This window comes from Amphiprion ocellaris, chromosome 15, assembly GCF_022539595.1.
Source record: "Amphiprion ocellaris isolate individual 3 ecotype Okinawa chromosome 15, ASM2253959v1, whole genome shotgun sequence".
NCBI lineage: Eukaryota > Metazoa > Chordata > Actinopteri > Pomacentridae > Amphiprion > Amphiprion ocellaris.
In genome coordinates, this window is record NC_072780.1 from 29428740 (window position 1) to 29456003 (window position 27264).

The following is a 27264-nucleotide window of genomic DNA, read 5'->3' on the forward strand; positions in this document are numbered from 1 at the left end:
TGCACTGTATAGTATCGCTGTTGGGGCTTGGAATAATGTGAATACAGTGACGTTAGCGATGTTACACATGTGTTTGTTGTGTTGTTTTGCACATCTGTTTTTTGTTTTTACTGCGTTTTTACTGTTTTATGTAGTTTTAACTTTTTTAATTTGTCTTTTATTGTTTGCTTACTGGAATGCTTGTGTAAACTGCTGCAAAAGAAATCGCCCTTCAAGGGACAAATAATAAAGTTGAGTTGAGTTGATCTAATGCACTCTTTGCTAAACATCACTTGCCCAAAAATCCAAAATACCTCCATATGAGCTCTTCATCGTCTTCTCCAGACAGTTGAATTTTGCTTTGTGTGTTACTCTTTTACTTTGATTTGCAGCCACAACATCCAGGAATTTTTTGCGTTGCAGGGATGCATACTTCACAAAACTAAGGCCAAAACAAGTGATAACTCACTTGTGACTCCTGTTAGTTTAGGGAGGACGTAATTTTATATGCGGGGGAGTTTTTCTAGGATGTATGAATTTAAATGGCAATTTTGCAGTGATTTGTGCTTATTTGATTGCAGGAAATCATATCAAGATTCGATTAGTTGTCCAGCTCTAATTTCTACACGTTTAGAGTCTGCTGTCTTTGTGGCTTATTGATTACACAGATGATACATCACAAAAACAAGTCAACTTCAACAAAAGACCTTTTTCTTTCTCCTACAAAATACTTTAAGTTTAAAGTGAGCATAAGTTTAATCTAGTGTTAGTTTGCTGTATTAAGTTTCATATTTAAGGTCATATGTTCGCCATAGATTTTTTACAGTAGAGCAGTCAGACAATGGCCGAGACAGTTTCATCAAACCCAATTACAGGAGCTGGAATCATGTTTGTTTTGAACTCCAGCTGAACAGTGATAAACTCTGGGAGGCATACAGGATTGATTTTAAAATGGATCCGGTTCATTAGTGGTTAAGATAGCGGCACAGAAGACCACAGGGCTACTGATAACACCGTGTCTGTTCTCACACAGCAGAGTTTGAACATTATTTCTTCTTCTAAGTTATTAGCTGTCTGTCGTTCTGTGCTTGAAAACAAGTTGTTTTAAAAGGAAACCTGTTAAATTGAAGGTGGAGAATGGTGACAGAAGCTTTCACTGTGCTACTTTGCCATGACCTGTACTCGATTTTAGATTCTGCTGAAATATGAGGAGCAACTATAAACTGGAAAAGACACCATGCTTTATGCTCATATTCTGTTTTTTGTTAAATCAGAATTCATTTTCAAGCCATTTCGCTTCACACTTTTTAGTAGTGTTGTTTTTTTTGTATTTTAATATTTTGTCGACTTTTTTTCAGAATTTTTTTTATTATTGATGGTATATTTGAGCTTAACCCTTTACATTTTCTTTAAAGATAACCAAGTTTACACCATTTATCAGAGTCAGAAACTGTAAAAACAGAAAGAATTTTCAACCTCCCTGTGGGAAATAAACGTATCGTGATCTACAGCTCAATAAGCAAATATAATCAAATCTAAGCTTGTGATATTTCATTAAAATCACTTGATTCTACATGTTTCATTCAAAAAAATTGCCAAAAATAAATTGCGTGAACTGGACAGATTCTGTTAAAAAAAAATTAACAACTCTGTCCTTCTCAATGTCAATTAGAAGCAACTTTTGAATCTGCTATGACTAACAATCACGTGCTAATAATTTAGGAACTACAGTATGTGTTTTCACAGAAAATAATAAACATATTTAATAAAAGTAATTGCAGCATGGCTTAGAAACAGTATACAGAAGTGCAAGTTGTTGGACGATACATTCAGCATGGTGAAATATCTATGAATTGATAAAGGCTGCAAGAATGTAAATCATTCATGACATGACTACAGAAAAGACATCATTTAGTTCTCTCTACTTCTAGCCGTGGTTGTGTTGTTTCCATAGAGGTGCAGGACTTTATAGTGCATAGAAAATGAGCCCACAGTGAGTAAAAATGTGACAGTAACAAAGAAAATGCCCTTAAAAAACTGCTTGGAGTTCAGAGAGTTAATTCCAACCATTTGCATTGTGCAAGAAAAGAAGAGCGAACGTGTTGTTGTGAATTGTGCATCTGCGCTGCGTGCTGAAGCGCCAGGGTGACGGCGGATTTAGAAACGCACACCTTCACCCTCTGCAGAGCACATGTGGGATGCTGCAGAGTTTTATTTAGCTGCCAGTCTGTTCTCATCGCCGTGTACACAAACACACAATCTCATGCTCTCATCTAGTCATCAGTGTCGCCTCCTGTGTTGTAGGTTGGTGTGGGTTATAGTTTGCCATGGTGATGACTAGCTACGCTCCCTCGTCACCACACACACTCACGCACACGCACCCACAAACACACACACACAAACACTTAACACCTTGTTATATGTCAGCCCTCCTCCAGCCCATCTGTCCTGTTTGTTGCTGCAACTTTTTTTTCCTCAACATAATCGTATAACTGCATATTTAAAGACACACTGCATGTTCTGTGCAACTTGTATTTGAATATATCTGAATGCATATTTGTTTACAAGAATTCAACCCTCATCCTGCCAGCTGAGGTACCTGCAGACCCCAGACTTAATGTCCCTGTTTTCTGTTTTTGTTTTAATTGATGCTTTTTTTTAAAACACCATTATGTTGTGTTCCTTGGGGAGCTCGATCAAAAGCACCCGGTTCCTCTGATGCAGTTTTAATAGATGGAACTTTTGATTGAGTTCCTGTTTGCTGTGGGTCCTAATTCAAAGTAGCACATATTATCAGGGAAGGTAGAGACACTGTCAGTCATTTTAAAGGGGGCAGACACAGATCCTAAATCCTGTTTTTCCTCAAATAATCGTCAGAAATACAATTATTGCACAAGTAATATAACATCATCTCATGGTAAAATGTATTATATAAGACTCAAATATGCGTGTCATGCCTGTGATTGACATGCAGTCAGAGCAGGACATACTTTTGCCCACATTCACACTCTGTCCTGTTCTGACTGCACGTCAGTCATACGCATGACACACCACGAGTGGAGGGGGGAACCACAAAAATAGCCGTTTCTGAAAATTATGAAGAGGTTTGTTGTTTCTCCAAGCTCCAAAATATAATTGGCTGCAATAAATCTAGATTATATCTCTATAATATAGTCCTGAATACCATCAGTGTTGTCTGTTCTCGGCAGTGATGGCAAATGTTTACTTGAAATCACTTAAAATGAAATGATACCAGAATCAAAAGCACAAATCCTGCAATTTGCATTAAAAATAAGTGTTTTTGTTTCACATAAAATGCTCATTTGCTATAACTTTCTTCAAAGAATAATACATTTTTACAGATGACATTGATATCAGAACTAACAGTATTTTACAACGAAGTTAGTTAATATTTTGCTGTGATTCTATATTCCTTTTATGCTGATAGAATGAGGGTTAAAAGAGTTGTGTGAGATGCATTTCTTCTGCAGCATCATTTAGTTCTTCGTTGCTTTACTTAACGACACAGTTAAACACACACAACAATGCAACACACATACTGCATAACTAGCTGAAGCTGCGACCTCCATCTCTGGTTACAGATTAAAACGATTTATTTCAATTTCTTTACCTACTTCACATTTGATCCTGCAGTGCCAAGAACTCAATACCTCAGTGACTTAAGAAAAAGTTGAAGCACTTGTACAACGTTCAGTTTCAAACACTTGATAGTAACATGTCCTTGATATATTTTTATTATTTATTTTGCAGCAGTAATCTGTAAGTTGTAATTGATGCAGCTAAAGGAGAAACCAGGAGTCCTTGATCTCCCGTGGTGATCCTCAGTTATTTGAAACACATCAAACTTGTTGCTCGCGCACAAAAATAGACACAGAAATTAGATCTTCAAATTGAGTGTGGGCATTAAATTAAGAGAGAATTAAGCCCACAAAGGTTTAACAGTGTGTTGAGTCGATTTGATACGGGAGGAATTACTTTCTCTCTGGTTTCACTAAGTGTTTTACTTCAAGGACCAGCTGGAGCCAAACTCTGTTGTGCACGTCTTCTTTGCGGTTTGTAAACCTTTCATATGAACAACGAGCTGTTAATTAATTCTGACGTCTTTTGGAAGAAAAGTTCTCTTCATCTTTGATTGATGCTTCTCGCCGTCTTTTGAAATGAGCGCGCGTTGGTGCACATGTGTGTGTTCGCTCATGCATACACAGGGCATGTGTGCGTGGACTTTTTTTTTTGTTTCTCGTGAGTGTGTGTTGCTGCTCATCTACGTGTGTGTTCAGTCTATAAAGTCTATACAGTCTTTTCTAGTTTATTTGAAGGAAGTTCAAATGATCTTCAAAGAGCTTGGAGGCCTCGAGCGAGCCTGGCCTCGGTATGTGAGGCCGACTGTCCCATATTGACTCAGTGCTGTGTGAATGTGTGTCTGTGTTGCTTTCACATGTATTTGCCTGCCCCCCCCAACATTCAAAGTACCATCCATCTAACGCGTCTGTGAACATTATGTCCTTCCAGCTTTTACTGCATATACTGCCCTGATATTGTTAACACCCACACAAATCCTGCAGTTCACCTCAGACAGTGTGTGTAGTGTATACTGCGTTGTATTGATACTTTTCCACATTTTTTTGAATGCAGTGGATTTTACCTGAATACTTGCTTGCTGTTCACCTTTTAATTCCCATTAATATGTTCATTTTAGGGCCAATAGCAAATAGTAGCAGTTAAATTACATTAGAGCTACAATAATTAGTTATCAACTATGAATTTAATCTTCAACTATTTTACTCATCGATCTGTTTGAGTCATTTTCTAAATAAAAGCAGTCTAAATTCAGTGATTTTAGCTTCTTAAATGTGAATATTTTCTGGTTTCTTTCCTCTGTGACAGTAAACTGAAGTTCTTTGGACTAAACAAGACATTTGAGTAAACTCCGATCCACATTTTTTTTTAATTTTCTGACATTTTAGAACTAAACAGCTGATTAATGAATCAGTTTGAGTACTTTTTCAAGAAGAAAACGTCTGAATTCTATGACTTCAGCTCCTTAAACGTGAATGTTTTCTGTTTATTTCCTCCTCTATGACAGTAAACTAAAGATCTTCACCCACTAATTGACATTTTTCACCATTTTCTGACTTTTTTTTAAGACAAAACAAGTAATAATTTAATTGGTTTGAGTAAAATTCTGATTTCTTTCCTCTATGACAGTAAACTGAAGATCTTTGGACTAAACAAGACATTTGAGGAAACTCTGATCAGTGAATCCAGAAAATAAATCGAGGAGAACTGATTTGCAGTAAAAATGAAAATCTTGGTGTCAGAATTTTTTCACACTAAACTTCCAAAAATTGACTTTTTTTGAACATTTGTCCCTCCATGTTGATTGGCTGTTTTTCATGAAGTGTAATCAATCAAATAATGTTGTAAATAGTACTTACAGATAGAGTGAGGTTGCTGCTTTAGAACCAAAGTAGCACATTTTTAAATTAATTTATTTTATTGGAAATTTGTTTTTTTAAAAATAACAGTACCACTAATTGGAAAGCTGCTGAATATTGGATCCGATAATCACCCAAATTAAAGATCAGTCGACCTCTTTTCCATCTACACCTTAAGACCTTAAGGGCTGAAACACCTTTAAAGACATTGTTTTTGCAAGACTTCATATTTGACATCAACAGAGTCTCAGTGTGTGATAATCTTGCTTTGTAGATTAATGTTTGAGATGTAATGTATAATATACATTTAAATTCAGTACATTAAACAGACTGTAGTTCATCGATGAGCCATGCAAACAACATTCAAAATAAATTATAATGAGATTATTGTTACAGATACTGGGATAAGAGACACAGTGTTAACCTTAATGGCAATTTATGGCATTATTTTTCACGTAAAAGATGTAAAAATTCCATTTTTTGCTGTGTTCTGTACCAAACAAACATGTTTCTTTCCATCTGGAGGATATGATTTGCAGGCTGTTGCAGCACAGTACTTCATTTAAAATCATATGTTGTGACAAATATCACCTTTAACAAGAAACTGCAGCACCTGCGATCTGGATATTGCACTTTTCCATAGTGTCTCACTTATTTGGTCAACCATCCATAGTTTGTTCCACATGTGAACTGCATTAATTGTGAGTTTAATCATCCTAGTGTAAAAGACAGTTTCGCTGCCACCGTTACTCTTGAAAGTCGCAAGTAAGCGCACTTCTTTCAGAGCCAATCCTTGATCTTAAGACTTTAAAGAAAGTGATCTGGATCGTCATCAAGATTTAATTCCCCGTGCTCCACCTCTTCAACATAACATTTGTCCTGGTAGTTTTTGTATTATCCTGCTTACGGACAAACAAAGCATACCTTGACGATGAATAATCCCCTTAATCTTGATGCATAGTTGCAGTGTTAAAGCAGTTGTGTGTTCACATGTTGAAAAAATGCTCCTGTTGCTCTTGCTGATCCAGAAAAATATCTCATTCGTGACTCAGAAGGCGTGATAGCACCTGGACACTTGATTTTTTTCAAATGTTGATAGCAGACTACCTCAAAGATTCATGCAATTCTTACAGGTTAATGCTAAATAATTTAACACTCAGGGGAATAAAAGACCTAAATGCAGCTTCAAGTTTTAGTTTTGTTGTGTTTTCTTGTATTTACTTTATGATTAGTGGGTTTTTTCCATCACTGCATGCTGCTTAAACAGTTCGATACCTGCTAGTTGAGAGGATATCAACACTATGTGCTGTCAGATATCTCAAATTACCGCTCTAATTCGTTGTGCGTGTGCTCAATGGGTTTGTCGTCACTTGCATATGTTTTCTGCCTCCATTGTGCATTTGAGCCTTTGTGCCTGCTGTTTATTCGCCTGTTGTTGTGTGTGTGTGTGTGCGCCTGTATTACATCTGAGCGCGTGGGTGAGCGTAGCAGTCAGCTCTGTCAGAAGAGGCCCTTCACTCATTGAGTCATTGAGGGGCTGGATGAGCTCCTGGTTCACACACTCCGGCTCTACTTTGTTTTTCATTGTACCGAACTCCAGTGACTAATGTGTTCACGCTGGAGCAGGGATGCAGCTTTGTCGTTATGACTAACATGATCATTGTGGGTTTTTTTTGTAACTGTCACTACAAGTGTGACTGATTTTATGAAACCTGTAAGAATCCAGCCTTTTTATTACGTTTGGGCGTTCTGCATAAACTGCAGTTTCACCTGCACGTTATTAATGATAAACCACGTGTGTTGCGTCACATGTATGTTATGTATTTAGCCACAAATAAACTATTGATCTTGCTGGATGAATGGATGTATAAAGAAAAACAGATCGATGGGTGGATAAAGGGCAGTTACACAAGCTGAAATGCTCACCTGTTTGATTTTTTAAATTCAGCCCCCGCTGCTGCTGGAGAGAAGCTCAATCAGAAATTATTAACAACAACAGATTTATTATTCACTTGGATATATTCAGGTAAATCTTTATATACAGATACATCCAGTGGACACCTCTCTCCTTGACCCTAACATATTAGATTTCTCACAATGAAGCGGACAGCTGAATGAGAGACACTGATTTAGAAGTTTTTACATAAAGAAATATGAATGCGGTTTGGTCGGTGAGTCACAGGGAGCCATTTTATTGTCTTTTAGATGAGCCGCCAGTGCCGCGCTATTCACTCCTCTACATTACCCCGTGTATTGACGATGACTAATGCACTCATGCTAATGGAGCCGCCTGAGTAAGACTAAGTCTGAGCGGCTGTCTCACTTCCTTAAGTAATCACAGTCAGAGTTTGAATTCAGCCTCATGTTCACATTGTTAGCAGCTTGTTTAATTGTGTACAGCGCTCTGACTCGTAAAAATTACCATGCAGGTAGCGCTTTCAACAGCCACACTGCGGTTTCTGATGTTTCACTTTTGGCTTTTGTAACATTGCATTGTTTTGTTGCTTTAATGCACTGCAGCCACCTAAAAGACACTGATTCATTAACCCTCTAAACCCCAAGTAGTCTCTGGGTGTGTTTTCGCTCCTGTCACGTTTTTATTCACTATGGGGTCAATTTTTCACTGCAAGATAAAGTCCTGCACCTCCATGGAACACCACAAACATTACTAGAAGAATAGAGAACTCAAAAATGTCCTCTGTGCAATATACCACAGCTACAATGTTAGACATCATAAAAAAGAAAGTTTAATTTCCTTGATTACTCATTAACTACCGACGTGTTACTAATACTGGGGGGAAAGGGTGGCTCTGCACACTATAGATGTTCTCCTACATACGTCTTTAGTTTGTTTTCATACTTGCCTCCTATTTGGTCTGTAAACACAGCCTGCAGTTCAACCAAATAGCCTCTAAATATTTGGAACTAATGACTCCTCTGCTGTACTGAGGAACGTAGAATTTCTTGTTTTGTTTTTTTATATAGGACCAGGCAATAACTGTTTATTTTCAGTGAATTTTTAAATAAGACATGTTAAATAAATGGACTTTGATGCCCAAGTTTAAGGTTAGGTTTGGTCATTTTCCCCGAAAATCAGATTATTATTTGTGTTTTTATAGTTTTTGGCTCTGATAAATAGAGTCATTTTGGCAATTACTGTATTTTTTTTAACATGCTTTTCAAATCTGCCTTTCAGTTTGGGGTTTACAGGGTTCATTTTATCCACAAAAAATATTCAATATAAAAATGCTTCTCAGTTTTAAAAACATACTGGGGAACTGAAGGTTAGATGCAGTTTTTTTCAAGAGTCTCCAGCATGCAAAGAGCAAAACTATGCATTTTTATGGGTCACACAGGTGCGTTTACAATTTAGCAGGTCTGTCTGGGTGTGTCTCTGGCTGCCCCACCCAGGTAGGTAAACTCTCTTGGTTTCAAATCAAGTAATTCTGACATTTGAACACCTTATTTGACTCTTCGCACATCTGGCCGCCCTGCAGTAACTGAATGAAGAGACAAGAGGCTTCCCTGTGCACATCTGTCCATTAGCATCCACTGGTGGGCGTTTAGGGGACATCTGTACATTTCAGTTTTAGAAAACAAACTGGGTTAGACTCTCTAAACTGCGAGAGTCTTGGCAAGCGTATCGGTCACGCCGCGCCACCCACCACCACATGAAAATTCTCAACCTGTGGGAAACACTGAGATGTGAAAAAGCAACCAAACAAAGAGTGCAGCCAAAGCACGTCTGGGAACGGAGCTTTTGGCGTCAGAGCATCAAAGTTCTAAATTGAAGTACTAAAAATGTCTCCAAGGGGCTCATCTTGTGCTTTGACAGACCAGCCTTCCTCCCTGCTGCGTTTCAGCACCAGGCAGCGTCAAACCGAAGCAGCGAGGGGTCAGAAATAATAAATCTGGCACTGTTTACAGCATAGCCAGAAGAAGAGCTACTGTTTACTAACTTAAAGTCCCCGATCATTCTTATACAAAAGAACAAAACATTTGTCTGCACCTTTTATTCCTGTTTACAATAATTTACATAATGTGTCGAGAAATTACTGATGTGTGCGGGAATGGACAAAAAAGGTTAACACTTAAAATGTGTTATTTGGCACCAAAGGGCAAATCCTCTAATGCCTCAAATTATCTTTCCATCCATTTTATGCTGCTATGCAGAACCGCTCACACAGTTACTGCTTCACAATGGCAGAACTGGAAGAAAGTACAGAACTGATTGACTGCTGATTACTGTCTCAGCCAAATGGATTGCTAAATGTCCACATTTAAGCCAACTATCCTCATGTTTCCAGGTTCAGAACAAAATGGTGAACTTTGTTGATGGTGCTTTTCAATAAAAATCACTGGCAGGCTGACGTTTTTATGGAACTCGGTGGTTTCGACTGGGAAATGTGCGTAAATAAGCATACTTATCGGTGGTTTCACTTTTAATATCAGGCTAGAACAACATGAAGCCATAGTCAAAGATGTACTGCATATTGCTTTACAATAACGCCCTTTCTTTGCTTGTCTCTTCAGATACTACTACAACAAGAGGATTCTTCACAAGACCAAAGGGAAGAGGTTCACCTACAAGTTCAACTTCAACAAACTAGTGCTGGTCAACTACCCCTTCATCGACATGGGCTCCAGTATGTATATTTCGCCCACACATTCAGTCTTACTTTAGAAATCTAAGGGCAACGTACCAACTTTAAACCCTCAGACAATCTGTAGCCTTTCTTTTTCACTTCCACAGAGCTGTGTGAACTCATAAACTGAGCCTTTCACCAGTGTTTTTGTTGCTGGAGCTATTGAAAAAAGAACTTGCTAGCATTATTTCACACCAGCTTTGGAAGTCAGCGGAGTTTTAACCTTGAAACGACAAGAGTCACACTAGACAACATGGACACAATGTGTGTGAGTGTTAGCTTTGGGACTGACAAAAGGTTTTTGGCCTTCAGACGTCTGAATTTAGAGTCTTTCAATGTGCTGTGTGACTATGAATTTGGCTTTATGGATCATTGGCTGACAGCTGTAAAGTGTAGCAAAAAAACTTGCTGTGAAGCCAAAGTTTTATCAGCCAAAATAGCTGTTAAACACAATTGGTGAAGATATTGCAAATTTTGATGCCAGAAGCTTGTTTGCCATGAACAGAAGTTTACTTGATACTTTGAATCATAATGTCATTTTTGTTGCCCTGATTTTGGGTTTACAGTTGGAGACCCAATGCTTTTGAGCACACATTGTAACTGAGACGTTCAAATGTTATTGTCTGAGAAGGTTTCCAGTCAGTGTGGTGGGTGCCTTACTAATTTACGTGCCAGAGACAAATGTTAAGGCCAATTCGTGCTTTCCACTTTGATGTGAGCTTGACGTCATTTCGACATCTTTCCTAATCCATGAGTTTCCTCTGCAGACGTCCATGTGTAGCACAAAATTTATTATCGCACTGAAATAGGGTTGTAACTGATGTTTTTTTTCATTGTCAAATAATTTTGAAATGATCATCCGTTAGTAGTTGAGTTTATTAAATGTCAAAAAAAGGTGAATGGTGTCAACCAGCTTTTCCTCAAACCCCAAAATGACAAATATCTTGTTTTGTCTGCAACTAAAAGATATTCAGTTTACTGTCATAGACGAATATAAAAACGAGAGAGTATTAGAATTTTAGAGGCTGGAATTTACTCAAACAGATATAATTATCAGTATCTTGGTGATTAATTTAATAGTTGACAACTAGTCAAATATAGTTGCAACTCAAGCGCACCAGCTTGCACTTCACTGCACAAACTGTATGAGCATGGGACAAATGGAAAGTCTTGAACCTTGAAATTGTGCATTTACCAGCAAAACAACTGCTGCCCTCAAAAATAGTCATTATGATGAGATACAGTTAGCATTCTCTGTCAGCCACACCTTTCTAATTCATCAGAAAAAGAAATATAATTGAAGTACTTGCGACAAGAGGTAGATTTATAGCAATATGCTTTAGGTCAACGATGCCCAAACAGTGAAACTTCTAAAATCTCCAGAAATCCTGTCCTATGTCTGTGTGCTTAGTAAACCTCAGGAATAATCACACCGGCAAGGTGCTACAGTTCATTATGTAACCAGCTGTTATATCCAATAAAAAGTGTACAATCACAGCCAACCTTTCAGCCACTTACCTCAGTCAGTTAGTCAATTAGTTGTTGCAGGAAAACAAACAGTTGTCAAAACAATTGCTTGTTACGAGGAGAGAGTGTGTCGGGGGATTCTCTGTTGCCCACACCTTTATAATTCATTATTAAAAGAGTTGTTGAATTAGTCAGTTTGCTGGACTGTGGAGGTGTTGTCATTTGTAGCAACAAGCTTTCCATTAATGGTGCCCAAACATGGTGGGAAGATCTAAATTCTCCAGAAACCTTGTGCTGTAGCCGCCCACTGCTCATTCATGATCACCATGTTTTTGGTTCCAAAATAGGTAACTTTGTATAAAATAAGTTTCTGGGGGGGAAAAAACAATCCACACCAAATTGAATATTTAAGGACCTGTAATTAACGGTGCTCAAACATTGTGAGTAATTCTAAATTCTCCAGAGACCCTGTGCTGTAACCGCCCACTGCTCATTCATCATCTGCACCTTCATAATTGAATATTACAAGACTTGTAATTCAAAAAGTCCAACTTTAGAGGTGCTTTGATTTGTAGCGACACGGTTTAAAATTAATGGTGCTCAAACATCGTGGGAAGTTGTAAGTTCTCCAGAAATCCTGTGGTGTAACCGCCCACTGCTCATTCATTATCAATATCTGTTTGTTCCAAAATCATTAACGTTGTATAAAATAAGTTTGTGGAGGGAAAAAAAACAGCAATCCGCACCAGATTGAATATTAAAAGACTTGTAATTTAAATAGTCAAACTTTAGAGGTGCTTTGATTTGGAGCCACATGATATCCATTTACGGTGGCCAAACATAGTGGGAAGTTCTAAATTCTCCAGAAACCCTGTGCTGTGTCTGCCCACTGCTCATTCATTATCCACACCTTTAAAATTTAATATCGAGAGAGTTGTAGTTGAAATAGTTGGACTTTGGAGATGCTTTTATTTGTACCTGCATGATTTCCATTAACGGGTCCCCAAACATGGTGGGAAGTTCTAAATTCTCCAGAATGTGCTATGTCCACCCATGGCTCATTCATCTTCACCACCTTTATAACTGAAGATTAAAAGAGTTGTAATTAAAATAGTCAGACATAGTCAGATGTTGGAGGTAAATTGTAGCTTCCTACTTTCCATCGACAGGGCTCAAAGACAGCAGGAAGCACTAACTCCTCCAGAAATCCTGTGCTATGTCTGCTGCCTGCTCATCTGTCATGCACACCTTTAAAATAGAATCTTGAGAGTTGTAATTGAAATAGTTGTACTTTGGAGGTGCTTTTTGGTTTTTTTGTTTTTTTGTAGCTGCACGATTTCCATTGACGGCGCCTAAACTTAGTGGAAAGTTCTAAATCCCGTGTTATGTTCATCAATGACACAGTGCTACAGTCCAGTATGTAACTAACTGTTATATCCTGTAAAAAGTGCCTTTGAGACACTTCCTCTGGAGATCCACTTCTTTTTCTGTGTTTAATATGACCAGTGCATATGTATTGTAGTGTGAATCGAACAACAAACATGGCAGATGTGGAAACCGTGAATTGGCCTTCATAGGTAAAGACTCAGACGGTTCTGCATCCAACCTTGGTCACAGTGAAAAGAGGTTTTTAGATGGATGCTGGAGTAGTTAAAGAACTAATCAGAAACTAGACAGATTTTGTGCGGTTGTGAGTGCACATACATGTGTCTGCATGGTTACTGTATGTGTTGAAGACATGAGCGTGCCACGTTTATCCCTCTCTTCCCTCCTCTGAAGTCGTCTCTCGTTCTGTTCCCGGCCACCCAGTGTAAACACAGCCCATATGGAGCGTTGGATACTGGGTGACATAAGTGCAGCACGAAACTTTAATTATAGCCACTGTGTGATGTGGCCCACACACTGACATGTTGTGATATGATGGTTTCATACGATGGTTACACACACAAATGCCCACGTCAGTCTGGATTGATAGGCGAGCAGAGACGCCCACAAATGCACACAACGGATAAACACACCGCTTTTCTCCGCTCATCATCTCTGACACAAATGCTTTTTAAAAGGGGAGACGCACACAGACACTCGCTCAGCAGCTCTGGAAAAAAACAGAGGAACCCAACCCATGTTTGTGATGGCAGTAAGAGCGACTTTTCCAATATTTAATTCTGGCACGTGCTTGGATGCCAAGAATTTATTGCAGTGCCACAGTCTCCCTGGCAGAAGAGGCAGAGCGAGGAGGGAGGAGGGTTGAAAGAGAAGGGAACTTGTGGCTTAGTGTAGCCCGCTGTTTTCTTTGTGTGCGCCTGTAACCCTCTGGGTAGAATAAAACCTACCCTCATTAGTTACTTTTCCCATTCTCTTCAGTTTTAAGGACTGGTTCATCCAAATTTAGAAATAAAAAAGCATTTTTTTCGCTCCATGCAGACAGTTTTTTTTCTTCGCTGTCCAGACTTTATCTGTCTGAGATTTCTCCTCACGTATTACAATTGTGAAATAATTTTTTTGTACACCACTGACCAGCAAGTTGGAAATCCATGCAAAAAAATCTCCCAATCAAACCATTTATCAGAGCCAGAAACTGTAAAAACCAAATGAGTCAAATTTTCAACCTGACAATCTTTCTGCTAATCATCTGTGATGTGTTGTTTTGTCAGAAAATTTTAAAGCGGGATTTTTCATCAAAATCACTCCATTTTGAGTCTCCTTTAAAATGTACCAAAAGGAGTCACTTGCTCTAATCAAAATTTGATAAACAAGAAAATTCTGTGCAGCCTGGAAGCCTTCGGTTTCTTGATTATAACCGGCTGTTGTGTCACAAAACTTTAGGGACTTTTCGGCTGAACTGCAGGCAGTGTTTACACGGGGGAAATAGGATGGCAAGTATGGAAACAAACAAATAAAAATCCAAGCAGTAAAATATCTGTAGTAAGTGGAGCCCACGTGTTTGTTCCAGAATCAGTAACTTGAAAAAGATTTGCATATGTTGTTTCAGTTTTTTTGTGTTTTTTGCAAAATAATCAAAGAAATTCAGTTTTTGTTTTTCAGTTTTTATAATGCATGTCTTTAGAACCATTTCATAGCACACAGTAGACATTTAGAATTCTCTTTAATTCAAGCTATGATTATACAGTTTTCATAAAGGTGCAGGACTTTATGTTGCAGTGAAAAATGAGCCCTCAGTGATTAAAAATCTGGCAGAAGCACAAAAAAATGCCAAGAAACTGCTTGTGGTTGAAAGGGTTAATTTAATAGCACCACATCCATAATCAGTGTTTCTGTTCCTGCACAGTACCACAGAATACTCCCAGTAAACATTTGTTTTTCTCCCTTGCAGGTCGAGTCCCACAGAGTGCCCCTCCTGTGCCAACCGGAGGAACCCACTTCCGTTTCCCTCCTTCCACCCCATCAGAGGTCCTGTCGTCCAGCGAGGAGCTCCGCAGCCCGGGTATGTTCAGCAGCGTCGCCCGCCGCATGGCCCGAGGCTCCGTGAGCGACTGCAGCGATGGCACCTCCACCAACTCTGAGCTGGAGGAGGCTGTGGGCGCCGAGGAAAGAGCCGTGGGGCAGGAGAGGGCCTTCAGGGGTCTCCTTCCTCCCCGTCTGCCTCATGATTCTCTATTCAGGGTCTACGGAGGGGCTCCAAACCCAGCGGGGCTGCCCAGACCTGCCCCCAGGGTCCACCCAGAGCCTCTGTCCCCCTTCCCCGTCTCACCCCTGCCTGGTCCTGGAGGCCTGCTGGCCCCGACTCTGTCCCCAGCCCTGTCTATGACCCCCACCCCCCACCTTCCCTACACCCCGTCCCCCTCTCTGTCGTCCCCCATGATGGGCTCCCACTTCTCCTTCAACCCGGAGGACATGAAGCACTACCTGCAGGCCCACACCCAGTCAGTCTTCAACTACCACCTCAGCCCCCGAGCCTTCCTTCACTACCCCAACATCATCATCCCACAGCCCCACCGCCCCACCCCCGAGAAACCGGCCGCCCATCACCTCCATGGCCCGCCCATGTCGCTTTCTCATTCGCTGAGCCAGCAGCCCGGGGGCGGCGACGACGGGCACCAGCATCCATCACCGTACAAGTTCAAGCTGCAGCCGCCGCCACTCGGCCGCAAACAGCGGGAGGCAGGGAGCTCATTGGCTACTTCTTCTTCCTCCTCTTCCTCCAGCCAGTCCTCCTCATTCACAGGGTCTGGTCAGATGAGCAGTTCTGCCCTTGCTGGGGGGCCTCCTAAGATCAAGGTGAGTCTGCGAAATAAAGATGCTAATGATTGATGGTTAATTGATTGAATGCTGCTAATAATTAAACTGATAACAAATATATTGGCTGACAGGGCACAAGATGAAGGACAGGCATGTCAGAAAATATATTTTTGTTTATTTGATGTAGTACCTGGTTGCACCACCAGGTTTGCTGAGGATTTGGTTCATGCAGTAAGGCAGCACTGCTGTCTGTACATTAGGGACAGTTCTCTGTCCTTCACGCAAATGTTTAACCAAAACAATTCCACCATCAGTATTTTGAGGAAACAATGAAGCTGCCTCCTTCACTTAGCTCAGTGGTTCTCAAATTTTTTCTGTCGGGCCCCCCTTCGGAGGACAAAAAACTTCCGCACCCCCCCACCCATAACTTTGTGTGTGTGTGTGTGTGTATATATATATATATATATATATATATATATATATATATATATATATATATATATATATATATATATATATATATATATATATATATATATATATATATGTATATATATGTATATATATGTATATATGTGTGTATATGTGTGTATATATATATATATATATATATATATATATATATATATATATATATATATATATATATATATAAATAAAAACTGTTTTAATATTAAAACGTGAATATGCAGGGCTGTGTTATTTTATCTGATTCCATTTTGTTGTTTTTCACAGTAAAGATCAGGGGTGTCAAACTCATTTTAGTCCAGGGACCACATAAAGGGACCAGGGACCACATAAATCCAATCTGATCTCCAGTGAGCCCCACCAGTAAAATCACAGCATAATAACCTATAAATAACCACAACTCCAACTTTTCCCCTTTGTTTTAGTTTTTTTTTTTTTTTAAAAAGTACATTGTGAAAATATTCAGAATTAATGAACTATCTTTTTACAAAACATTATGAACCTGAAATTTCTTATGGAAAATACGTTCGGTTTCAACAGTAGCCTATTATGCCTCAGTTCGTCATTTACACATGCATTCTAACTGCCAGATAACAGTTTATCTACAAAAACACAAAACATTCAGTCACAGCTATCTGGAACTGAACAATCTAGTATTTTACTTTATGATCAGAACAACTTGTCAAGGTCTAGAAATTATTTTAAATTTACAGTTTTACAAATTTACCATTTACAGTAATTTTTATCCGACCTGCGGGCCGAAATGGACCGTCTGGCGGGCCGGTTTTGGCCTGCGGGCCGTATGTTTGACATCGCTGGTAAAAATAATCGGAGGAGATGAGCCGAGTACGTGACGTGATCGAGTACGCTGGTGTTCCGACTGCACATTAACGATGCGTTCTCCCGTTCTCTGGAGTCTGTACTTCGGAGTCTGAACGGCCAGTGCATATACCATAGATATATATAGAAGATCATTATTATTATTATTTATATCTATGGCATATACAGTCTATGGGGTCATCACAATTTCAGTATTGTACGCCGCGAAAAACATGCCGACGTTAAAACAATAGTTCAGCTAATTAGTTCCGTGTTGAAGGACCTTTTCCTCCCAGTCGCTCGCGCCCCCCCTGACATGCCTCTGCGGCCCCCCAGGGGGGCGCGCCCCACTATTTGAGAAACACTGACTTAGCTGAAGATGTCTGTGATTGGTTTAATCCAACTCCACTTAACTAAGACAAGTTGGGATCTTTTTAGACATTAGTGTTATCGCCCAGTGACACATAACTGAGCTGCTTTTCCGACCAACGTTGTGTACATTGACAAAAACAGTAATATCAGCATATGGAGCGATGTTCACTGTACTCAGTTTGTATTATTGTTTGATTATTGATTGATGACGCTGCCAAATGTCAGTTTGAAAATTATTCAGAATATCCATTCTTACTCTGAAGATACACAGAGCACATGAAGTTTCTGCTTTGTTTGAATTGAACATATTTTAAGTACAGCATACATGTGATCGGGATTAAAAATATATAAATATTCTTCCAGGTGGAGCCCATCTCAGACATTGAATCTGAAGAAGAGGTGGAGGTGACCGACATCAGCGAGGAAGACGAGCTGAATCACAACAACGAGCATGACGAAGGCGACATCTTCACCCCGACAGCTCGCCACCGTCCCCATCTGCTCAACAACCACCACCAGGCCAACGGAAACAGCAGCAGCCCTTCTGCTCCTCTTCCTCCTCTGCCTGACGACGACGAGGACGAGGAGGTCTTTAAGACCCCGGCCACTCCTCCTCCAGGCAGCGGCGGCCTGGCCTTCCCTCTGATCAGCCTGAAGAGCGAGCCGGGCCAGCCGTCTCCCATCAGCCCCGGGGGCACTCGCTGCATCCCACTGAAGCTCCGTTTCAAACGCCGCTGGAGCGAAGACCAGAAGATGGAGGCGGACGGAGAGAGGGACGAGGCAGAGGACAAGAAAGTGAGGGCCGAAGGAGAGGAGGAGGTGGCGGGGAAGAGGGAGGAGGCCGGGAGGAGAGAGGGCGAGGTGGAGAACGGAGGAGGGAGAGGCGGTGGAGTTATTCTGGGGCTGATGCTGCCACCAGCTCCCACCCAGCGCAGAGCGAGTTCAGAGCTGCACAGGGCCACGGCACAGCTGTCTCTGGAAAACACCGGCTGCTGAGCTTCAAGCACACAAACACACAGGGGATCTCAGTCAGACACAAACACACTTCTGGAAGTCTGTCAACAAGTTCAGTAGCTTCAGGCCGACCATAAATTCTTGTCAGTTCTTGCCGGCAGGGAGTTTTTTTGATGCAAAAAAGTAGACAAAACCTCCAACGTCATCATTCTGAACATGTACATGTGTCATATACAGAAACTGCATTTGTGCAATAATTAAAGGAGTTGTTGGTCTCTGTTAACTGACCTCACAGCTCCTGAAATTAACAGAAACATGATCTTTTCCTACATATGATACATCTACATGTTCACATCAGAGTAGAAGACAAAGTAATGGGTTTGTTGTACTTTTTTGCAGCAACATGATTGGTCAGTACTGTCGGCAAGCAGCTGCAAGAAGCTATGATCCCTGTAAAACCATGAAACATAGATGTCCCTGTGTTGCCTCTAATGTACAGAAAGGAAGTGTGTGTCCACCAAAGTGTTTATTCCTGCTGCCTGCCATTTTTTTTCAGTTTTTACAATGAGAGCGCTGCGTATTTACAGTGTAGTGAAGGCGTTAGGAAGCGGAGAACGTTTTTTCTGATCGCAAAGAGTTGAAAAATGTTTGACTTTTGAGACTTTACAGTGGAGAAGGGGCGAGACAAATACCACACTAGCCAGTTGTCATGTCATACTTGTACAAATACTGAACAGCAGCTAAAATGCAGTAGAGAAGTTAATACTGCTGCTGTCCAAGTATTCACATCTGCACCACGTAACATTTCAGACTACAACAATAGTAGCGTAAAAAAATAACAGAATTAGCCGCAAAACAGAACAGCGTGCGTGGAGTTGCGTCCAGTTTTCGGACTCAGCACGGTTCTGTAAACCTTCAAGTTTGTGTACTATTTGTAAACATCAACAGACTTCAGTAGACTCTGTAGGTGATAAAATTACTCAGCAACAGACAGCTGGTCCTGAAAAATAAAAGCAGAAAATGTGACCAAGACTTAAAGTGGAGGAGCTGTCTGGTACTAAGTAGGCATTTCCTGGATATTGGTAGTTTCATTTCTTTTTAAAATACAGACACAGAATGACCCGTTTTTGTATAAAAGTGTCTGGCTCACTTTGCGCAAAAAATACAAGTTTTTTTTTATTTTTGCAACGCACCATCTGCATGCTGCTCTCGACTGTTTCCAATGACGCAGCAGCTGCTTTACTGACTTAGAGAGTAAATCTAATAGTAACATTTTTACAGTCGGCTGGTACTTGCATCACATTACATTCTTGGATATTCAGCATCAGAACAACCAGGTGAGAAAACTTTGCACCTCCAAAGTGCTTCCAACTGGAAGCATTCGACTTTATCAGCAGACAAGAAAACACTTTGGTGGCCACTCAGCCTCCGTCAAGACACCTTTGTGCCCCTGTTATCTTATCAAACGCAGCAGACAGAGTGCTGTCGCTGTGACTTAAACACTACGAGATAACCAAACTCAGATTGTACATTGATTTCTGCCCGTTTTCTTTCCAAAACATCCGAGCCCCACAGAGAGGGAGTCTGCTCTTAATATCCGTCAGGAACTACACACTGCCTTATCAAAGCCTCCTCACCCTCCTAGTGCCAGTAGCTCTGCCATCCATCACCTCACATCACACGTGTGCCCGGATCATCGTCATCTTTAAACGCATTCAGTCGGTCTAACTTGTTTGTCTGGAGCAGCGAAACTAATTTGCATCCTGCTCTAAAGAGCACAAAGGTGGCCTGAATTGTACAAAAGTAGATAGAAAGAGTTTTAATGAATTTCTCACTCATCTCCGGTTCACTTGAAGGCGGTGAGCGCTCCTCCTTATCTCCCCCTCGCTTCTCTTTCCCGCTCCTTTGTACTCACCGTAAGAGACAGACAAATCCTGATGTTACTAAGAAGACTTAACAGCCCCGATAGAGATTATAGAAGTGCCTCTCTGTCTGCACCCATCACCATGCAGTCGTTTACAAGATGGAGGGCAGTGAGCGAGAAAAAAAAAAAAAACGAACTCACTCTGAAGGATCTTACAGACTGAAGAGGGGTTTTTTTTCCTTTCAAGTGGTGATTAGAAAGAACTCTGCAATCAGTCCTTTCTGCAGGAAACGGCTCGGACACTGTCGGACTGAGTGTCCTCCTCGTCCTCAGCACGTTCACTACAGACACATGAAACGACAATGAGCTGTACATCTAAACCCGAGGAGGAGGAGACGAAGACTTTGACCTCTCAAACCGACCTGACTCACGGACATCAATGGACATTTTCAGCGTGATTCTCGTTCTACAGCGAAACCAGCCGGCCCTCGGAGGATCTTTTCCCTCCCGTTTCTCTTCGCAGGAAACGAGGAAGCAGCTACGAGGAAGGCTGTAATTACAGACACACTTGTTTCTCAGAGTGTGTTTGGACACGAAGCTGCTGCCTAAACATCTGGCCTCGGCTTCTCGTGTCCCCGCGTGACTTCGCACAATCTTTGAGGGGATTGGAGGTTTGAGGGCATTTGTAGTTGTTTTTTTTGCCCTCAATCGTACAGATCAACAGCTCTCTTCTGCATTCCCCCGCTATTTTGTTAATTGTTTTTCTTTTTGTTTTGTTTTTCTTAAATGACTGTACTCTTTCTGTCATCCGACGTTTGTGCCTGTTAAGGACGTGGACAGTATTTTAGGGCATTTTGCAGTGATCTGAGGGCTTTCTGTATTTTGGATATAATCGCCAAATCTGTTCACGTGACGATTGAAGCCAACCGATTTGTCTTGGTGGGGGTGGGGGGAGGGAGAAAAGACGTGCCCATTTTAACGAACAAAATTTAGAATGAGATTGTGCCTTTTTTTAAAGCCAACTTTTATCAAATACCCCCAGCAAAACGTTATATCACACACTACCACCATGCCTTCTGCTTTTGTAAAAGAGAGATACAGAATAAGCAAATCTACACATATATATTTTATTCAAATATATATTGAATTCAAATATTATATTTCAATATGGTCATTTGATACAAATCAGAAAAATCCTACTATTTTTAATGGTAAAGATATGTATATATTCTAGCGGGCATATTATTACCAGTATAATTCAGCCTTTGCCTTCTCACCCTTGCCTTCTCTTGACCGTTGAGCTGCGATGACAAAGGCCACCGGTGTCAGAATTTTATATTTATATTGTAAAAACAAAAAAAAAAGTGTATTCAGGGGAGAGAGGGGTGTGACGGGACAAACAAGCGAGCGCGAACATTTAGCCAGACCTGGGTCGGACCGTGTTTGTTTTAACACGCGTGGAGCGGCAGCTGGGTGGAGTTTACCACGTCAGAACGGTCACAGGAAGGTATATTAGTTGTATTTTTGTGTGTTTGGTTCATTTATTTCCTGCTTGGTGCGCTCCACCCGCCTCAAACTGAACTCCTAAATTATTTGCAGCCACCGTTTAACCCACATCGGCTGAAAAGTTTAGGGGAAAAAAAAAAAAAAACACATGGAGGCGCAGGTGAAGCGTTCTGATTGGGCGACACAGATGTGCAGATACGACTGGACTTTGGTTTGAGCGTGGCCTGTGGACTGCATCGGCTCGGTGTGAACTCGTGGTCTGATCTGAACCCTCACAGACACACTGTCCTGGTTAGCAGCGAGGCTTTACTGTGGCTACAATAAAGGGAAACGTGACATCACGTGTGACATCAGACGCCCCCGCAGTCTCTCTGGAGGAGACGGTCCGACCATAGAAACTACACCCAGTCACACACAGCGAGGAAATGGCATCACTAAACCTCAGAGCGCCGCGGAGAGAGAGGGACTTCCCATAATGTGACTCGCCCGCTCTGGCTGCTGTGTGTGTGGTTTCTATGGTTATGCCATCTACACACAGAACGTTATTCAACACGGCCTACAGAGACTCCTGGTCCGAGTTATTTAGCCCCGTTTTTCTTGTCCAGATCATCCAACCAGCTCCAGTCTCATGCAGTTAAACCCTAATTATTCAAAGCCGAGCCAAAATTTGATTTATGGTGATATTTTTATTTGACCAGTAAGGTTTCTTCTGACTGGAAATGACATGAACAAGTGACAAAGACAGTAAAACATTGTGTTAGGGATGTTAATGATGAGTTTTAACTATCTTGTGCTGTTTTTTTTATGCATTTTTACTAAAAATACCGTCTTCTCAGTAATCAATCTTGAGCACAAACATGGTTCTAAGAAGCTTTTGCATGTTTTCACAGGAATTTTGGACATTTTGGCCAAAAAGTCAGCATCTTTGTTCAGTGTCTGATTGAGATGCTGTTTCCAGAACTGTTCAGATTCAGGGACAATTCTCCTTGGATTCTACTATTCTTGCCAGTACAGGAGTCACTTCTGGTTTCCAAGCAACCTCTTTAAGACTTTTGACAGTGTGGAGCTCCTTGTACACTTTGATTAAGCTTTGCACTGTGGCTACTTCCACTTTAAAACTCTTGATAATGACTTTATAGCTTTTCATTCCCTTGTGTCAAGTGATATAACAATGTTTTAGAGATTTTAATGATACATTTTAGCAATTTCTATGTTTTTTTTTTTAGATTTGTACTTGAAATTGCCTCAAACTTTTGAGAAAATGCACCTTCAGATTATGATAGAAATTGAACCATTTTGAATGAGAGCATTGAGCATTTAAATGTGCTTTAAGTTGAGAACAACTCATGCAGTCGTGCTTTGGTCAGTTTTTAATCAATTTTAAGTCATGGCTGAAACCAAAGAACTCAGTTAAGACCTCCAGTTGCACGTTGTGGCTTCTCACAAGACAAGGAAAAGCTTTAAAACGTATCCAAGTGTTTGTAAGTGCAAGCGGCCACAGTGACAAGCAGAATTAAAAAGTACAAGAAGTTCCACAAGGGCTTCAGAAAGACAAAAAGTGGCCTCTGCTTTGGAAAAAATGGTAGAATCCAACGATTAACACCAGGAGTATCCTGATGAATCTGAGTCAGGATCACAAAAGGTCCAAAATCCTACTGGAGACATGAAAAAAAGCTGTTTGCTGTGGTGGCAAAAAAAGGCTTTAAAATTAAGCTTGAATACATTTTTTGACTTTAAAAATGTTAAATAATCCACTTAGAAACAATTAAGCTTCATTGTGAGCATCTCAAACACAATTTTCTTAACAACCTTTGTCACTTTTTTGTGCCGTTTCCAACCAGAAGAAAGCTACAGCTCAAAGAAAAATGTACTATAAATCAAAACTTGTCCTGTTTTTGAATAGTTTTTAGTCTTTAACTGTATCGCTGTCTTTAATTTCATTCGTTTTCTTCACCAGGCACCAGAAAGTCTCACATCTATCCTTCTGATCTGGATTTAACCTGAAGATTTGTTAAACTGTGCCTGCAAATCCATTTAGGGGACTTTAAGGACAGATGTAGCAGTTAGCAAGCGTCTGTTAAAGGAAGTCAACACCTGAACTGTCACACCTGTGCTGCCTTACCTGTCGTGGCTTCAAACTACAAACACAAGAGAACAACTGTTTCCCCGCCAGGTCGATACTCTCACCCCTCGACTTCACCGATGCTGTTCTTATCTTTTGTTTTTTTTCTCCTGTATTTTTTCAGACATATTACTGTTACTCTTGTAATTATTATATTATTAACATTTTTTTGATTTTGTTGTACCCTCTTGCCATTGGCCCGGCCTCTTCTCCATGAATTCCTGGTTGTTTTTCTGTGAGTTCTTGTTCCAGTTTGCACTCTTTCCTCATGAACCTTAACTAGTCGGCTTCAGCGCAGTCTCTTTTTGTTGTTTTTTTAATTTTTATTTTTAAGCTCACGCTGATTTTATAACCATGTTACTGTGGACAAGAGGAGGGTCACATGATTCCCACATGATATACAAGCGAGGGGAAGAAACAATTGTTTTCTTTTTTTTTGATGTTGTGTATATATATATTTTTTCCATTTTGGAGGATTCTGTAAGAAAAGAAGAGCATTGTACTGTTTAACCATTGTATTATTTGACATGCGTCCCTTCCTGTCCTCTCAGAGCGTCTTCGTCTCTCCTTTCACCTCGGCGGTGAAGTTTCACTCCAGAGGAGAGACGGAGGCTTTTGTTTTTATCACGGAGGATCCACCTGTACTTCTGTTTCCCTTCTATCTGTTCATCTTCATTTGTAATTAAATAATAATCAGGGTTCATTAAAAAAGGTTAAAAATGGTCACTTGTCCTGTTTTTATTTCATTCATTCACTTTCTTCGCTCTACTTTTAAGTGTTCCTGGGGGCATAACAGTGTGTTGTACTGGTGTTGAAGGACATTAAATTAGCTAATTAGCCAGTACAAACCAATCAACTGTCGCCTCTTATTCCTGAAACCACCTGCCAAATATTGGTCCCTCTTGCTCGATTGGTTTAGGTTTTGGGGGAGTTTGGATTTAAGGTCAACGCCTTGGGCTCTTGGTTGTGTTCCTCAAGCCTTTTCTAAAGGCTTCAGGAAGACAAAAAAGTGGGTATCTGGGCATCTTTAAAGCAGACTATAAAACTAGTATAACAACTACTGTCCATGTCTACATCCACACTAGTGTAGTTCAGGCTTAAAGATGGTGTTATGTGATGCGAATTTCGTCATCTCACCAAGTCCGCTATAATGCCGGCATCAGTGCTGTAAAGTCAGCAGTGCATGTGTGGAATCCACAGATACGACCTACTGCGCATATACACAACAAATTCTTCTAAGCTGGCTAGGAAAATTTTATAACAACAACTATGCATCTGTAGGTGTTGTGCGTATGTCCAGAACAGACTATAATCTAGGTTTATCTCCCAGCTAATCCAAAAATGAGCTAAAAGGTGAAGCATGAGTGTTGCTGAGGTGAGCCAAACAAATGTCTCATGTGGAAGGACTGTCACTTAAAGCAGCCACACCCTTCGTCATGCATAACTAAATCAAACAGGTTAGTGATATAACAGTTCACTCTTTCTACAGTGGTCATGAATGTGGAAATCAGCTATAGAGACCAAAACTGCTTCCTGTACTAGGCTGTAAACATGTTTATTTCTGCTGTAAAGCTGAGCATTTTAACATGGAAGTCTGTGGAGATTGATTCTGAGCCTCAAGTGGACATTTGAGGAGCTGCAGGTTTTAGAATTTTCGCATTGGCTGTCTCAGAAGTTTCCACATGGTCTGTAAGGATGTTTACGTTTGTGGTTTGTGTCAAAATAACATCCACATTAACCCCAGGACCCAAAGTTTCCAAACACTGCATTTTAACAACAGGACTCACAAGTTTTTGGTGCTAGTAAACTGAATATTTGGCGAGTAGCAATCAGTTGGAATCTGTCTAATTGGTTCTAATACACAGTGAAAATAATCTTCATTTGTAGCCTGATTTGACACAAAGAGGAGAGTTTGATGCTAGTTACTAATACGTCTTAAAACGGACCATAAAACTGTTTTTTACACACTCCCAGGCAGTAATACAGTCAGATCAGTGATGTTTTTCTGTTCCACCACCTGCAGCTTCTGTTTCTCTGAATCCTTCATGACTCAAATCATGTCAACAGCAAGTCAAGTAGTTTGTGTTCGTCAAAGTCCTGCTGCCTTTTATGAAGCCATCCAGAGGTAAACATTCTCAATTCAGCTCAAAGCAGATGTGTGATTTTCCTTTAGTTATCGTTTCAAAATCTTAATGGGATGAATTTGATTCTGACAACAGGAACCTTTGAGGATAAAGGAGGATGTTTGTGTCAGCTGTCTGACAGACTTTAGTTAGTTTCTGTTCAGTTGCAGAAAAGTCTTGTTGGATTTTATTGTGTATCAACACCTGCAGAGATTTAGAGGATAATATGATTCTATAATATGATTCAGGATGCCATTAAAATCATACTTGGTGTCTTTAAAGACATTGGTTTCATATATTAGCTGCAGAAATGACTCATATTTGTTCATTTCCATTTGTGAGTTTTGCTGTTCCTGACTGCAGCAGCAGAATCAACACGCTTCACTTCTGAGATCACCGGCGTTAGTCACGACTGGCCCGACTCAGTGCTTAGAACTTTAATCATTCTGATGCTAATTGTGTCCCAGATGACACCTCGGCGATCCACCCACCTCGTGTTTTTACTTCTGCCGACATGGAAGTTTTAATTACTCACCAGACTGGCAAATCTCTTTCATAAACGACGTGGGTTTATCTTCTGCTCCATCTCAAGGTTTGAATCAGAGAAATGTTGGTGTCGCCTCACAAACTTTGGGTGCTTTTGGTTCTACAGAAGTCGTTTCGGTTTGATCAAAAGGTCAGAATCACTTTTTGGCTTTAGTGCAACAGTTTCAGGGTTTGTTTAACCAAAAATGTTGCATAATTTATCCACAAAATCACAAAGATGTTCAATTTACTGTTGCAGAAGGCTACAAAACCTGCCACAATTCCCATTTGAGAGCCTGGTACACGTTAATTGTTGCCTAAAAATGACTGAAATAGGAAACACCATTCAGTCATACTCACTGGATCAGAGATCTAATGCAGGTTTTGTAACTAGAGAAAGTTAGATCCACTTGTACGGGATCGACTGAAAATTCTATAAGGCCTCACAGCTGTTCATCTCGCATTTTAACAACTGCAAACTGGATAAAACATCTGGTGGATGACTGTCTGAACTTGTGTGTTGCTCAAACACTCAAAGTTGACATGTTTGATTGTAATATGACAAAATGTGCAGTCAGTTTGATCGGACTACTGTTGAAAAGTGGCCCTCATATAAACTGTGGAATAAATTTGTATTTTACTTCCTTTTCTGTATTTATTACATTTCTTTTTACCCCTTTGTTTTTTAATTTCATTTATTAACTCACTTATTCTCTTCACTGAATTGTTTAAGTTTGGTTGACATGTTCACTGTTCTGCATAT

The 27264-nt window shown here is 40.3% G+C and overlaps 1 protein-coding gene across 2 annotated transcripts in view; it reads left to right on the forward strand.

The window, feature by feature from the left end:
• The window catches only part of erf (Ets2 repressor factor), a 55528-nt gene extending 30953 nt beyond the window's left edge, over nt 1-24575 (forward strand). For both annotated transcript variants that reach the window (XM_023262144.3, XM_023262143.3), the window contains exons 3-5: nt 9969-10081; nt 14883-15787; nt 17771-24575. In XM_023262144.3, coding sequence (XP_023117912.1) covers nt 9969-10081; nt 14883-15787; nt 17771-18403 — 1651 coding nt within the window. In that variant the 3' untranslated portion in view covers nt 18404-24575. The remainder of the gene's footprint in view (nt 1-9968; nt 10082-14882; nt 15788-17770) is intronic.
• Nucleotides 24576-27264: the final 2689 nt, after the last annotated feature.